A 16,294-nucleotide genomic window follows, 5' to 3' on the forward strand; every position below is an offset into this window, starting at 1 on the left:
ATTATTAGACCATATAGTCATCTGTACTTTGAGGAAATTGTTAGGCATGGGAGACACACCCTTTGAATAAAAAGTAAACCAAAGTGGTCTGTTTTCTGACAGTAATCCAAGCTATCTGAGCTTCCATAGAATAAAAATAGGAGTAGGAAGGAATCCACATGCTGAGACTGCAATCTTTGACACATAACGTTTAATGTTTGATGTTGTTACTTCCTTTAAAGCTGTTTCATTTCCTTAATGGTCTTAATGTTGTGGTTATCTTCTGTAGAACAAAGTCTGTATCCACGAGTTCTGCACAAGGCTTATTTATTTGAAACGTATTAAATGATCACATGACTACTGTGGCAGAATCTTGTTGCTCATGCTCACTTTTGTCCATATTGTCCAGAAACATCTTTAGCTTTGCTTTTGGATGTATAGTACTATGCCCCGGGTGACTGAGCACACAGACCCATTAAATGAATATATCAAAATAAATAAATAAATGCTGATGGTTTGATTTGTTCCAAGTTTGTAAAATCAATAACCTAGTTATTATTGTTGTTGTTGTTATACATGAAGGTTTTCAGTCATTTCTCGTCTTGTTTTATGGATATAATTTTTATTATTACTATTATTTACAATTATAATATACTTATTGTAATTGTAATTATAATAGATATTGTGTTAATAGAATTTTATTTCTATTTTAATATATTAATGAGGTAGTTGTTGTATGTATAATGTTTGTTTGTCGAATGACAATAATAACAATTAAAAAAAAAGCACTTCCTGTATTGTCTTTTTATCTTCTCGTCTCTTATCGCGATGACACGCAGTCGGATTGCGGTACTCGGAAAACACTGTCAGAGTGAAAGCTCCTTCCGTGACACGCTGTCTTTTCATGCGTGGTGGGGGTTGACGTTTGCCTTTCCACATAGCTGGTCGGTGTCTAGCTGCAGGCTAACCCGCCGAGCTATCGCCTCCTCCTCTTCCTCCTCCTCCTGCGAAAGGCAGCTGAACGGAGCCCCGAATGAACCACGCACCGCCTCAATGCATCTCCAGGGGCCGCGATGTCAGCGACAGAAACGGTCTGAGTCCAAGCCCTTAGCCATGTAGCCACATAGTCCACCATCATATCTGTAGTAGTTGGTGTTTAGTGTGAGTCGTGCCCTGAGCTGTTTCCACCGGTAGAGAGCTGTATTATTTTTTATTTTTTTTTGCTGTGCGGGACAGACGGCGGCAGCTAGCCCCCTTTCTCGCCACTGCAGGAGGATGCTGAGGCTGTTCGGCGCGCTGGTTATCCTCGGACTGGTCCTGGCTTGCATTACCTCCTGGGTGCTGGACAGCTACGACACGGCATGGCACCCTAAACGGAGCCTTCAGCACCGGGCTGCCGGTGATGGATCCAAGGGGAGCTCTCCACCATTTCCCGGCGACCAGCTGGACAATGTATTCTGGTTTATACAGGTGGGTTCTCATTATTCTACCTGGCTAGACTGCCTTTGTTTTGGTCACAAATCATTCCGTCATTCAGCAAGTGTTCATATCCGTAAGCGCTTTTACGTTTAACATTATAGAAATGCAGCTATGGTTATTCACCCTCTGAACTCTCTCTGAATGATCGATTGAACGAGGTCACTGAACACATAAAGTGTGTCAGTCCCAGGTAGAAAAAAAGAAAAAAGACTTTGCACTCTTGTTTGCACTGTTGCACTTTACGGCTGTCAAACTGCTCACTAGATAAGGCTGCACACAAATCATTTTAATCCCTAAAATCAACCTAAATGTTTTGTTAATTTTTGTGTGGTTCAAGGTGTCCGACATTCACATCAGTAGATTTCGCGACCCGAAACGGATTCCAGATTTTGAGAAGTTCTGCACCGACACCATCGAAGTGATCAAACCGGCCCTGGTGCTCGCAACAGGTACGGCCATTTGGAGCCACTGTGTGGGCACGGGCGGGTGTGTCTTAAGTCGGTGACTAAATAGTAGTAATAATAATAATAATAAGGGCCCTGTTCACTCCTTTACCGCAGGGGATCTGACGGACGCCAAGACGGAGAGTAAGGTGGGTTCCCTCCAGCATGAGGTGGAGTGGCAGGCCTACCACAACGTCCTGAAGAGGTCTCGCGTGATGGAGCGCACCAGGTGGATTGACATCCGCGGAAATCATGGTGATTCAATGCACTATTATTCGTCTTAATGCAGGGAGAGTACAGCTCAGCATTTCCGAGGAATCCATGATACAGTTTGCCATTTCACAGGAAGTCACTCTTACCCTCCTCCTCCTCCTCCCCCTCCTCTTTTTTTTTTTCTCCTCTGTTATTGGAAAGCAGTCATCTGGACGTGTAACAAGATATCCCCACTTTGCATCTGCCAAAAAGAAAAAAAAGATAGAGAAATAAGGGAAGGGAAGATGTTTATTGTGACCGCTGCTTCTCTCACAGCTGTTATCAATCACGGTTGTTGATCCATCAGTTCATTTGTGAGCGGGTTCATGAGTTCCTCCCATATCATCCTGTAACTGGTTTATACGCCGAACGGCCATAACATTATGACTGGTCATAATCACTAATGATCTGTAATATGAGACGGAAAGTGTCCTCAAAGTTGATGTTAGAAACAGGAAATAGGTACAAGTGGAACAGAAAAGCCGTTATAGTCATTAGATGCGCGATACAATGAAATTGCAAAAGTGCAAGGAAGGAAAAAGCAGTGAACCGGAGACAGGGTCGCGAGCCAAGTCTCATTTATAGACGTGTGGTCCAGTGCAACAGACGAGCTGCTGCAGCTCAGACTGCAAATGTTGAAGTTTTGCATATGGACGTGTAGCTGTAGATCATTCAGGGCGTCCACGCTACAGTGTGCACTAAAGAAAAAGACCTGGCCTGATCTGATGAATCCCATTTTCGTTCTACATCTCAGGCCAGGTGTGTGTGTGTGTGTGTGTGTGTGTGTGTGTGTTTGGTGCACGTTACTTATCTGGGGGAACATGTGGCACAAGGGTGCAGTGATGCAATATTGGGGTGGTGCAACGTATGAAAGAGGAACCACATAAACACCAGGACCCAGATTTTCTAGAGAAACATCAGATTGCTATGAGATCATCAATGTTTGATGGTTTTAATGTTGTGGCTGATCATTCTAACTGTTATCTCTTTCTTCTTCTCACAGATGCGTTCAACATTATGTCACTGGACAGCTCCAACAACTATTACAGGTCAGTACGCCGTTATCGGTCATTTACATTCAGCCAGAATCTGCCCCTCCGTGTCCTACAGAGTACGTTGGGACTTCACAGGCCCTGAAACACGAGCAGGCTATTTTTTGACAATAATCTAAACTGTCTGAGGACAAAAATAGAAGCCGAATCTACATGAAGAGACCGCCGTCTTTGACGCATTTGATGATTTCAGGAGATGTCGCTGCTTCTTTTTTTTTTTTTTTTTAACGCTGATCTAATCTCTTTAACAGATGTTTTGGTTATTACGTATAAGACAAAGTCTCTCTCCTGCGCGAGGCTAATTTATTTAAAAATATATTAAATGTTCCCGTGGCTCTATTAGGGGAGGGGCAGCTGGCTCCATATCTGCTGCGGCGGCAGTGTCTTGTTGCTCACGTCGACTTTTCTCAATTTTGTCCAGGAAATACTCAGCTAATCAGAAAGTAGGCTCCTTCCACTATGTTCACAAAACTCCCTTTGGCAACTACTCCTTTGTCTGCGTGGACGCCACGCTGACTCCGGGACCCAAGAGGCCATACAACTTCTTCGGTATTCTCAACCAGGTACGGTGGAAAACCAGATTTCCCGAAAAGTGTATGCATGATATGGAGGTCATAGTGCAGGTACCGTAATGTTTTTTTTTCTGGGTATGTGACAGACTCAGATGAACCTGCTGGACATGTTCAGAACTGAGAGTCTGAAAAGCAACCAGTCGATCTGGTTTGGCCACTACACCACCTCCACCATCGTCTCCCCGTCCCCGGGCGTTCGAGAAATAATGAGGTGAGAAAATAGTAAACCAGTTGTCTTTTCACCTGCAAGCAAAAAAAAAAAAAAAAAATGCATTAGAACGATGACGCCATTTGACTGGGTTTTAAGATCACATTGAACAGCCGAGAAAGCTGCACTTGTTGCACGTGTGGCAGCTTGAGCTAGAAGCTAAAATAGCTGCAACAGCTGCAAAAGTAGAAATCCTCCAAGCTTCAGGCAGCAGAAGCGTGTCTAACGTTCCATCAGATGGCATGAGTTCCTATTTGGGAAGGAAATCTCGACGGCAAACAACTTCCAAATCTCTCAACCCCATGGCAAAGGAGTATGAACCTTCTACAGGAAACGCATTAAGGCACAGAAATGAGTCGACACCGACACACAGAATGATCCATCCTCAGTGGATGCGTGTCCCAAGGAGACATGTAAACGACTCACGATTAAACCAAGCCAAGAGGCTTCCATTACACCTAGAAATGAGCAAAACCTAAATATCGCAATTTAAAAAAATGGTAATGGAAACATTTACATTTCAGAAACCCTCTCAAATAGTCAAAAAGCGCAATGGAAATACTTTTTGTTCCGAGGTGACGCAGGGGCTCATGTGATCAGTGCATTTGAAGGCCATCTTCCTCAAAGTGAAGTCCTGCGTGACGAGAATTATGCGATATCGTCAGGCGAGACTTTACAAGGGTTACAACTCATTTGCAAACCACCTTTCAACAGAAACATGTACAAAGCGCAGTTGTGCTTCATTCAAATTTCAGAAATATCTAACAAACAAATGGAATGGCTAATGTAGGCCTAATTTACACGAAACAACGCAACACGCTCTCAATGTTCCTTATTTCCTCTCTAATGTTCAGCCACCATTGGATTTCACACACTCACAGAGGAATCAGTTTGGTGGCATTTACCACATAATGCAGAAACAGAATGAGATTACAACACTCACCATCTCTACCAGCTAGAGACATTCCAGCGTTCAGCAGAAATCCTCTTGAATACAGAGTCTTCATTTGTGCTTTTCAGCGATATTTAATGTGGAATGCCGGGCCAACAAAGCTGATTGTCTGTACTTTTTGGAGCAGTTCATTCGAGGCCAACCGAGGGAACTCGTGCACAGCTGTCAGCATATGGTTCCCGAACGTGGTTATGCTCTGTTAAAAGAAGATCGCTTCAGAAATTAGTTTAGCATTGCTTCTGCATACACAGAGAAGTCTCTCCGTTGGCCTCCAATTAAATGTGAGGATGTGAAGGCATTGCAGGCCTACTCTTTAGTTGCGACATGATCGGAGAGCTTGAATACATGAAGGAGCTGGATACCCCGACCACCATGAGAACAAATACAAACACAGGGCACTGTTCACAGACCTTGTCGCTGTTATTGAGCGTGATGGCCGGATACTTACCTTATCTGATCCTGTCTTCGGTGATGTTCAGGTTTCTTCATTTGTTAAAATTGGCTTGAAGAGTGTGACTAAGCCACACGGAAAGGATGTGAGAGGAAATAGCTTTGCCACATCACATCAGCTTGCTGATAATGTGGATAAATTTGGAGCTAATGGTATCGTTCCAAGAAAACAAGGTACAACAGAGAAATGTAATCCCACTGTTTGTGCGTGCTACTCTCATGAGCACTCATTGTAGGGGTGTTCACAACTCAACAGGAAGAAGCATTGGAATAAAATCAACTTTTTAAAAGAGAAAGAAGCAGTGGTGCATTACTTTCTCCGGGAACCTGTGGGCATACAGGCATACATACTAACGCTTTCTTTCCTGGTAGTTCTGCCACTTCCTGTGCAGACAGTCTCATGCATGAGCTGAATATTCGAGGAAGGCGTGCAAATTTTCTCCTACGCACTATGGGACGGCAGAAGGTTGTCCCACCCTTACTGCCCTGGAAGTGTCTGATCTTAACAGTGAGTCCTATTACCAACTACCAAATGTGCTCACTAAAAGGAAGACGAATGTAACGTCAGAAAATATCGTTACTCAAGATGACCTGGCGCGGTGCATAAAGGCCAGTGTTGACTTATTGATAGGTAGCTCCCAAGTTACTGGAACTTTGAGATGCCGTCAGCAGCCACGAAAGAGGCCCATATGCAATAAAGACAGTGCTAGGCTGGGGCATCAGTGGTCCCAGGCGAGGTGGTGACACCACTAACCCAGGTGTCGAGCTAGCTGTTGCTGCCAGCTCTAGGAACTGCTGAACAACCAATGCATGTATGACTTCAATGAGAAGACATATGAGGAACAGGACGAGAGAGGACAGATGGTTCTGGATAGCACTAGCACTGCTCTGCTGAGACATAGCCATAGCTGCACTCGTTGACCAGAGATTGACGAACGCATGGAACTCTCTGTACTTAATGCCGTCCGTCGTCAACAAATGCTTCAGTGTGTCGATGGTGTTGCTGTCCTTGCTTGAAATGTGCTGCATAAATTGCACGTTGCGCTGTTACAGTCCCATCTGGTGAAGCGAAGCCACACTTTGGTCCGCTTCAGTCTCTCCACCATCGCGTCTTCCTTGTCGTCACGTGATGTGAATGACGTGCTTCGACGTAAAGATTCAGCACGAAACGAATCGCGAAGGGAAATCGATAAGCATGAAGGCTAATGATATCGATGAATTGAACCAGTTGGAACCACTTTCTCGATGCCCATCGCTATGCAGGAGTACCTTTCCTCTGCTTCAGAAACGGCAAAAACAGAACCAGGAGAGAAGAAGGCTCTTGGATCCTCGGCAGAGTGATGGAAAGCTTTCCTGATAAGAAGGGGCTGGTACGGTCTGTTCGCACCAAGACAAAGTGTAATGTTTTAGGAAGACCTATAACCAAACTTTGCCTAAAGGCATTAAAGGCATCCTCGGGGGTCTAACTGCTGATGCAGAGTGTACAAATATCATTTATCTTGGTTTTGGGAACATTGTGTGTTTAATGGCTTTTTGTCTGTACTGGCACTGTGGCAAGTTGCGGTGGGAGTGCATTTGTTCAGCCAGGTTAATGAGACGAGTTCTGCATTATTTAAAGCAAACAGTTTTTGACCGTGTCTGCAGATAAGAGCAATATTAATAGTAGGCTTCCTAAATATTAATAATAGACTACCTAATTGCAAAGAACCAGGATGCTGTACGTTCTTGTGGTTACATAGTGGAGTCTTTAAACGGAGCAAAGCAACGTTAGATGTCTGAGCCAGGTGAATGTCGGTTAACAGCAGGAAGCCACTTACAAATATACTTAAAGACCGTTGCATTATTGTAAATACATTTTCTGCTTTTTTAATTTTTTTCTGTGTTAAGGTCTGCTGTTGCGTATCTATGCGGCCACCTGCACACACTGGGCGGCCTGATGCCCGTCCTCCACAGCCGACACCCCCAGGGCACCCTGGAGCTGGAGCTGGGCGACTGGATGGACAACCGCCGGTTTGTAAAGATCCCGAAACACATTTCAAAGCGCAAACTCCGCTCTCGTGTTATCGCTTACGGGTGGGTTCTTCTCGGGTCTGTCTCCAGGTACAGGGTTCTAGCCTTTGACCACGACCTGCTGAGCTTCTCCGACCTGACGTTCGAGAAGTGGCCCGCGGTGCTGATCACAAACCCCAAAGAGGCGCAGTACCTGCACCCCGGGGTGGAGCCGTTGGGTCGAATAAGGAGGTCGACGCACATCAGGTGACTTTGTTTGAGCTTACTGAGCCATAAACTTAGCTCACTGCCTGTCCCCGAAAATAGACCTATTTTAAAGTTATTTGGTGTAACGTTAGGTCCCAGATCTGTATTGCGGAATCCTTAAAGAACATCTTAAAGGTCGCTAATGTACATACTGTCCTTGACTCGGATTTCTGTTATTCAAACCTTCGTTTTCTTGATTTTCTCTGAAGGATCTTGGCTTTCTCGGAGGCCCCGATCACGACGGTGCACGTGAGCGTCGACGGGGAGCCTCTGGGGAGAGGCCACCACGCTGGAGGCCCCCTCTACGTTCTGCTGTGGGATCCGTCTCTTTACCTCACCGGACTGCACAATCAGAGTTAAAGTGGAGGTGGGTGGAGAATTCATTTATCTTTCCTCTTAAGGTCTGTTAAACATTTAAGCTCGAGTCCTGATTGAGTTTGGTAGATTTGTTTTCTTGGGTTGAATTATAAATAGCTGTATTATGTCGGTTGACCGGCCGCTGCAGCTCGGAGACTCTATCCGCAAAAAAAAAAAAAAAAAGGCTCGGGGTCTGTTCTACTGGTGTGCATATTTAATGAGCTGCTGCCTCTTATACAGCATGTGTAAAATTAACAGCTGCTTCCTATCTGTGCTTGTGCGTGGGCGGGGCGGGTCAGGACTCGGCGGGCCGGTCGTCGGTGCGGGAGCAGCACTTCACTCTGGAGGAGGAATCGACTCCCAGCTTCGGTTTCGTCCAGTCCTTCATCCTCCTCACGGACCACTACGTCCTGGGACGAGCGGCCTTCGTATGTATCATGGTGCTGAATGTCGGCGCGCTCCTGGCCTTCAGGTTCATGCGCGTTCCTTCCGGTAGAGGTGAGCTGCAGGAGAAATGCACATTGTCGCAGTCATGCATTATTAATGTCCATATGCGCTGACATAATGTAGAGGCATTTACACCTTTTACATAAGTTTTTGGTTCGCCTCCCATCTACAGGATTGACCGCTCAAGTGTGTATGTCCCTCCATCTGGTCAGTAAAATGGACTCCTTCTACTACTCTCTGCTGCTGTTCAACCTGTGCACAGCTTTAGGTGAGTTATGTTTGAATTTTTTCATGCCTCTTTGTTTGAAAGTAGTACTTTAAGTGAAAGTTTTATATGATATATTAGAAATAAAGATAAGACAAATGACTTCGTCTTCCCTCAGGCCCGTGGTTCATAGGAGAGCTGATAGACGGCCACAGTGGCGCCTGCTTCGCCTTTGGAGTGTTCATCGACGGCCACTTCCTGGAGGGCAGCCTCACTTACGTGGTCGGAGTCACTCAAGTAAGACTTTTTCTTTTTTTTTATCATTTTGTGTGCACAGTTGTAGTCTGTACATCCTACTGCTTCCTTCCCCTTTCAACAATGCGGTGAAAAACCTACCTGTTGTGGTTCACTTTCAGTGGCGGTTTCAGCCACAGACAAGTTTAATCACACGTGTGTTGTGGGAATATTTCCCATAAAAGTATATAAAGACAATCATTAGGTGACTATAAACTAAACTCAATGGCAATCTTACTTCTTATCAGTGCAGTTAGTGAACTGAAAGTTCAATAGATCAATTTCGGCTTCTACAATTAGACATTTCACACGTAGTAACGGAATATTTCTGGCGCCTGGAAGTAAAGAAGCCATTTATTTGTGACTACTTTAAACTTGTCAGAATGTAAAAATACCTCAGATTAGTAATTTTGAGTCACAACTTAATGCCTAAAAACGACTGCAACCACATCCTTACCTGACTTATATTTTAATCCCTTTAAAGTGTGCGCTCATTTCATTTCTAATCTCACTGCCTGAACGCTCTCCCCCAGGTGGTCTTCTTCAACATGCCCCTCACCTCTTACCTCTGCTGGAGCCTCCACCACCGTTGCCGCGGCAACACCTTCCGATCCCACTTCCTGCGGCCGGGCTGCCGCTGGCGGACCCTGTCCGTTCACGTCTTCATGCTGCTGCTGCTCACCTGGCAGACCCACTCCTGCTACTTTCTCCTGGAGACCTACGGCCCCACGGCCTTTTTGCTGTCCCCGGTCCGCACGTGGGCCCTGGGGCTCGGCCTGCTATTGGTCTACCGCGCCTGGACAGGCCCCGCCCCTCTCGCCCGCGACAACAGCAAGAGCGTCTCTTCCTCTTGACAGTAATTGCACTGTACCGCCGCGATTGCCCCTCGAGCCTGACTCACAGATCCTCCCCGAAAGCCTCAATTTATCCCCTCATCTCTCTCCTTCTCTTTCTTCTTTCTCGCTCTGTCCTCTTTCCAAAGCCACTTCACAGCACATCATTCACTGTTCTCTTTCTAGATAGTATTGTTTACTTAATATGCATGTTATCGTGAAGCACCGGTGAGCACATTTCTGGCCATATTCATAGCAATGTGTACAGTGTATAAAAAAAAAAAGACGTATGCAGGAGCTGACAGTACACGCTCATTCGCCGGTTCATTAGGTACACAAAACAAATGCATTTTAATACATCAGTCCTGAACTAAGTCTTTTTTTTAGTTCATTTAGGCTGTGGCTTGTAGTTCCGTTGAAATATATACATATATATGTTTCTATTACTTAGAAAACTCCATTTCAGTCAGTGGGCTAGGCCAAATAACAGAAACACCTCCCAGAATTATCATAGCTCACAGTCCAGGTCAATCGCTTTATAACAGGAAGCAGGATTTAGTGCAGGACTGTTTGTATTTTCTCATTCTCACTTGTGTACCTAATGTTTCGGCGAGTGTACTCCCGAGGGCTGTGTTCTACAGTTTAAGCTGACTCATTTACTTGAGATTTAGCACTTTTTTTTTTTTTTTTTTTTTGGAAGTGTTGCCTTGGCCGAACGCCACCTCACCACTGCCAAAGGATGAATAGGAACGATATCACCTTTTATTCTTCCCTCCGAGAAACCATTTCCATTCACCAATGAAAGGCTGGATGTGCCAAACTGATCGTCGAGTTTACTTTCAGACACGCCAAATGGCCCGAGAAACCGATACACCGCCCTTTTGTGTACCGAAAGCTTCCCACCGGCTTGCAGAGCGTTACAGCTGTGCTAACTTTGATGAAATGACGCAGGTATTTCAACCTAAACGATCACATTTTTACGTTTGTTTTGCGTATAATTGCCGATAATTAAAGAAAGGAAAGTACAAAACAATCAAATATTAATAGTTAATCGCCGTACGAGTAGTTAACAATCAAATGTGTCTTTAAATCCACTGCAAACTACTGCCAGTTCACACTGGGATGTTCATTGGGATATTCATACCGATGCCAGTTTTCACCAAAACGCAGAAAAGCCGACTCCTCTTGCTCTATCATAACACGTGACCACAGAAAGCAGCTGTTTGTTTCTCAGGAACGTGAGCACTTGAACAATAGGCTGATCCCAGTAGTATTTCAGGAAAATGTTTTTTTATACTCCATAAGTAGCTCAGTGAACTAAAACCATGTCAAACAATCCTGATGTGTGGTGGCTTAAAAAAACAAAACGAATGTGTTATAGCTGTGGTGAAATAAGATGAGCCAGTACTATGCTGTTTTATTTATTAATTTCTGATTGTTATGTGTGTGTGTGTGATTTTTTTTGTTTTGTTTTTTTCATTTGATTTCCTCTCGTGTCATTAATCTGCACTGCAGGTGAGCGTGGTTAGGAGGATATAAGAGCATTCCCTGTGTTGGAAGTTACTGGTAATTAATTTAACAGATCTGTGTGTGATTTGTCTATATCGTTCTGAATGTTTTATTCCCATTTTGTGAAGGTGTGAGAGCAGTAAACTGTGTCTGTTGCACTGTATTTCAATCCTTTTCTAGTCAACACTAGTGGTCAATTCCACAAGAACAGTACTTACATACAACCACAATCATTCTTTTAATACAGATATATATATATATATATATAAATATATACACACACACATACATATATATATGATATATATATGTAAATGTTACCATTGATTTTCTTTTCTTTCTTTTTTTTAAACCTTACCCATCACGAGTGCAGAATAATTGCTCAGTGCTATGACAAGACACGTAGTTTAATATTAGAACAGCTGCTCGACACTGAGAAAATTAAATTATGTGCACTCTTGTTGGCCACGGTTTAATAACTTCCCCCCCTCTCGCTGCACAGATGAGCCTTCCTCATTTGCACAGGAGCTACTTGCTACCAAGTGTATAATTTAAGTGATATTTGGATTAAATGTGTTTTTGTAAGTGTCTCCCTCTGAAGCTATTTGTCCACTAGGAGGCAGTATTGGATGTGTTTGGATGGTAATGAGATATGATTGTGCTGCATTTCACTTCCACCTCAGAATTATGCATGGGCCTTTTCTTTTTCTTTTTTTTTTATTCTCCAAGTGTTCCAGTGGCACCTATTGATTATGTATAAATCTGGATGCGATGGCTCCCCGCTGTACACCAATTTGACTGTTGACAAGACGTAATGACTGCATCAATGAGAAGGAGTGCTCTGTAAGTGATGTACTGGTGTTTACATGACATCCCCTGGATCCCCTCCCGTGTTCAAGCACTGACGCATATGAATGAGTAGATGACGATTTTACACCTGCCACATATTTTTCTTGTGACAACTGAAATTAGAGCCAACCACGATTTTATTTTATTAATGGTTTATAGTGCTGTGGAATAAAAATGTTCATTACAGTAAATCGTGTGTGTGTTGATCGCATAATGTTTCACATTATGGAGTGAGCAAGAACACAGTCAACAATATAACTGATAAATTCAATATTAATACTCTTAATTATAAGTTTTCAGAAATATAAAGCTTTATACTTTGTTTTAACCCAGATTATCTAAAGAAAAAAAACATTAATTATCCCCTTTGAGATCATTTTCAAGTCCTTAGATTGACTATTTTTAGGTCTTGGCATGTATTCAATCATTTTATCTATTCCCAGTTTCCCCGTGCTAACCATTTTTTCCCCCCCATTTCCAATTATCCTCATGCTTATGTGATAATTGGATGGATGTATTATGAAGCTTAACTGAAAACATTGGTGGGGAGAGAACACATTAAGCATCAGCCTTTAGCGATGGCTCATTTAAAACTAAACCAGTTAGTGAATGACCTATTTATCCCTTTAAAGCTGTCTAGCACCTGAATTATTCTCCTTGTTGCAAGCTAATGCTACTTAAAATCTTTAGTGTTAAACACTAAAATAGTCAAATATTAAAAGGTAGTAGTTTAAGCAGCACCAACCTAGCAACGGAAATTATATTAGCATGTTTAGTTTGGCAAGGTATATAAAAAGTACCCTTTGAGTCAAAAGTACTGGGGACCTAGTAGCAGACGAGATAATGCAGTTTAGACATGTTTAGTTTCACATTAACAATTTTAAAAAAAAAATTGTTTAAAATACCAATATTAAACACTAATTCTCAAGTACTGGTCAGCTAGTAGCCTAAAAGCTAATGGAAATTACGTTAGCATGCTAATGCTACTTAAAAATACTTATGTTGACATTTAAGGTAAAAAAATCAATATAAAAATGGCCTAAAGTACTGGGAAGCTAGTAGTAGACAGGCCAATGCCACGTGAACACATTGAGTCCAACATTAACCATTTAACAGAAAATAGTTAGATGTAATAAGATTGAACAAGCTAGCAGCTGGAAAGCTAATGCAAAACATTTTAGCATGCAAAATCCAATTTTCTCAAATGGCTTAAAATTGAGAAAATAAAAGCTTAATACTTTTTTGAAACACTCAACTTTAATTACAATATTCTGGTGTTTGATAAAATTTTTGTTTTTTAATTTTGGTAGAATGAGGTACCTGTTGTGTCTTGTGACATTGTCTCAAGGGCAATCATTTTAATATCAAGAGACAATAATAAAAAAAAATCCACTTTATATTTAACTATTGCTTTATTTCTGAAAATAACACATATCATATTAAAAACCCATTTGCCTTTTATATTCCATTTGTCTCCAGATGACAATTTCCAAGAACATTGCATTATTATTTTTATTTATTTAAATTATTTGTGTGTTAATGGCTCATAGCTGCAATCAACTGACATCTGCTAATCAATGCAATATCTTTTTAGAGTTCATTACAGTAGTGTTAATAGCAGTGATAGAAAGGCAACTGCTGGTTAATTTCCCAAGGCGTGTGGTGAGATCGCAGCCTCTCCCGGAAACAACACTGGTTTTCTTCACTCGGATATCTTTATAATTTGCTTGCCAATGTTTCCCCCTTTCATCATGGAGCAAAATGCATCTGCGAGAAAATGAAAAAAAATAATAATAATGGTTAGACTCCTGCCACGTGAAGTCATAACAATAAATACAAATGTCAAAACAGACGCTTACCTCCCATATTTTCTATCCCATTCACCACAGTTTCCAGCACCTGCAGAGTAGAAGCAAAATAACAAGTACATGAGAAGAGAAAGACAAGGAAGAGGCATGCATTCTGCAAAAGTAACCCACAAAACCAACCACAAATCATCACCATTTCCTGCATACCTTGATTTGGGCTGATTTAACCCACTGGCTGAGCTCATAGAGGGCTGCGTCTGCTTTGCTCATGTAGTTGAGCACCATAAATCGCTCACGGGTGATATTCTTACGTCGCAGGTTTTCCTGAGTCTCTTCGCTCAGGGGCGGAGGATACGGTACATCCTTGTTGTACTGTGAGATCTGCCCACATAGGATCACATGGCCACCATTGTTCATCTGGAGATAAGGAGAAGAGTGGAGGGTGATGTTTCACACTGAAAAAAACAAATGAAAACAAAAATCTGCCGGATTGAAATCTGCAAACTCGAGCTGTACCTGGGCTATAACAGTGTCACTAATGGCACCTCCCACATTGTCAAAATAAACATCGATGCCATCAGGGCAGCTCTGCTTGAGCCTTGCCGGGACGTCCTCCTGACGATAGTTGATGGCTGCAGAGAAGCCCAGATTTTCCACTAAAGCTTTACACTTCTCATCAGATCCGCAGATTCCTACGACCTTCACGCACCCGTCTAGTCGGCCAATCTAGAAAAAGAAACATGATACAATCAGGCTCTCACTTCCTTTTCAACTGTCATCTAATCTGTATTTATCTGCGGTTTGCAAGATGATCGCACATCTGCTGGCCTGAGAGCGCTTTCTGGAGTGCACGTGGCTTCCATCTAGTGCAGATACCAGCCTTACTGAGCCCGAATCTGGTGCTTGGTGCGTTTACCTGCCCAGCTAAGGAGCCGCAGGCACCAGCTGCACCGCTCACCACCATCGTCTGATTGGCCCCTTTGGTCACGTGACCCTTCTCCCTGACGCCCAGCAGCGCGGTGAGGCCTGTTATACCAACAGCACCCAAAAAGTGGGACAAATGCCCATCAACCAACTGTGGGTCAACCTGCAATTGACAAAAGGTAAGCCAAGTCGGTGTGGGTTTTTTTTTTTTTTTTTGCAGCTTATTCTTGTGCACATAATATCAAGATACATTTCCTCTTCCTTTACGATGCAATATTATACCAAACCTTCTGTAAACCACTTCCTGCCATAACAGCATGTGTCTGCCAAGGCCAGTTGAATGAAGTGACGACATCTCCTTCGGCGCAGGCAGTGCAGCGGCTGGACACGACCACGCCGACCCCTCCACCATCCACACACTCTGACAGCTGCCATGCAGTCAGGTATTCAGCACCGGTGTCTTCATTCATCCTGCATCGCTGGTAGGAGAAGAAGAGACAATGACTGGGAGTAAAAGTGATGATGACACATCATGAAGCTGCAATATTAACTTCTGCAACACTTACACCAAATTAGTGTAAGAGTGCATCAAACACCAGGTTCGTCTTTTTCATTTATTTTATTCCACTTGGTTTATTCTATGTTATTAGAACTATTTTAACTGAGCTTTTCCACTTAGTCTTAGGTCGTTGTTGCCTGCTCTCAGTACCCGTAATAGCCCACTGGGGACAAATAAAGTTTTTCTGAATCTAAATCTGAATCTGAATTCCCATTGTGACTTCAATTAATTACCATGTAAGGGTCGACGGAGAGGTAAAGCGTCCGAACAAGAACCTCCCCTTCTTTCAGGTCAGGTGTTAAAGTAAACTCTTCCAGGCGGAAGTTTTCAGGAACTGGAGACCCGTTTTTTCCTTTATACAAATGAGAAAAGTGGGTAAAAATTTGCAGCAGAAAATGCAAAATGCAAAAAAAAAAAAAAAAGTTAGTTTCGTTGGCTCCGAAAAACAAAAGTAGTTTACCTGGTCGTGAGTTGAGAACGACTCTTTGCACCTGCATACTTGCAAAGTAAAGAGAGCCCAGATGTGGCGTTTATATTAAACCCCCTTAGCAACGAAGGTCAACCTGTTTATAACCACTAAAGTCGCTGACAGCTTTCAAACGGCGAGGCTACAGTACTACGCAGTAAATAGATAAACTAAACAAATGCCGATAATTCGGAATCTTCTGCTAAACGGTGTGTTTACATTACCGATTAGCATGCGACTGCTGGCTAGCAGAAAGTCAATGGAGATCAAAGAGCAGTCTCCTTCAGAGCAGCGCGAGAGGACTCCCTGTTACAAGCTTCCGTCTTCGTTTAACTCTAGCAGCTCTAACTTTGGGACGCTGTATTTTGTGATTCGGAATCAATGAATAATTCTCGTATTA

At 43.0% G+C, this 16,294-nt stretch overlaps 2 protein-coding genes across 2 annotated transcripts; one reads left to right on the forward strand and one right to left on the reverse strand.

The window, feature by feature from the left end:
- The first annotated feature begins 840 nt into the window (after window positions 1-840).
- Window positions 841-12,328, forward strand: tmem62 (transmembrane protein 62). Its single transcript, XM_047611607.1, is given in 15 exon segments — window positions 841-1,070; window positions 1,216-1,449; window positions 1,796-1,907; window positions 2,019-2,156; window positions 3,157-3,202; window positions 3,627-3,768; window positions 3,864-3,988; window positions 7,275-7,397; window positions 7,488-7,643; window positions 7,853-7,990; window positions 7,992-8,010; window positions 8,300-8,498; window positions 8,620-8,715; window positions 8,831-8,949; window positions 9,480-12,328. Coding segments are annotated over 15 exon segments (1,986 nt in total). The 5' UTR covers window positions 841-1,052; the 3' UTR covers window positions 9,801-12,328.
- ptgr2 (prostaglandin reductase 2) lies at window positions 11,621-16,178 on the reverse strand. The gene is made up of 8 exons (XM_047611608.1): window positions 15,889-16,178; window positions 15,662-15,780; window positions 15,157-15,348; window positions 14,862-15,032; window positions 14,462-14,671; window positions 14,153-14,362; window positions 13,997-14,036; window positions 11,621-13,904 (listed from the first exon to the last, which is right to left on the reverse strand). The coding sequence occupies exons 1-8, from the start codon at window positions 15,923-15,925 to the stop codon at window positions 13,840-13,842; spliced, it is 1,044 nt and encodes a 347-aa protein (XP_047467564.1). The 5' UTR covers window positions 15,926-16,178; the 3' UTR covers window positions 11,621-13,839.
- Between the last annotated feature and the right edge of the window lie 116 nt (window positions 16,179-16,294).

This window comes from Mugil cephalus, chromosome 17 (genome assembly GCF_022458985.1).
Source record: "Mugil cephalus isolate CIBA_MC_2020 chromosome 17, CIBA_Mcephalus_1.1, whole genome shotgun sequence".
Lineage (NCBI taxonomy): Eukaryota > Metazoa > Chordata > Actinopteri > Mugiliformes > Mugilidae > Mugil > Mugil cephalus.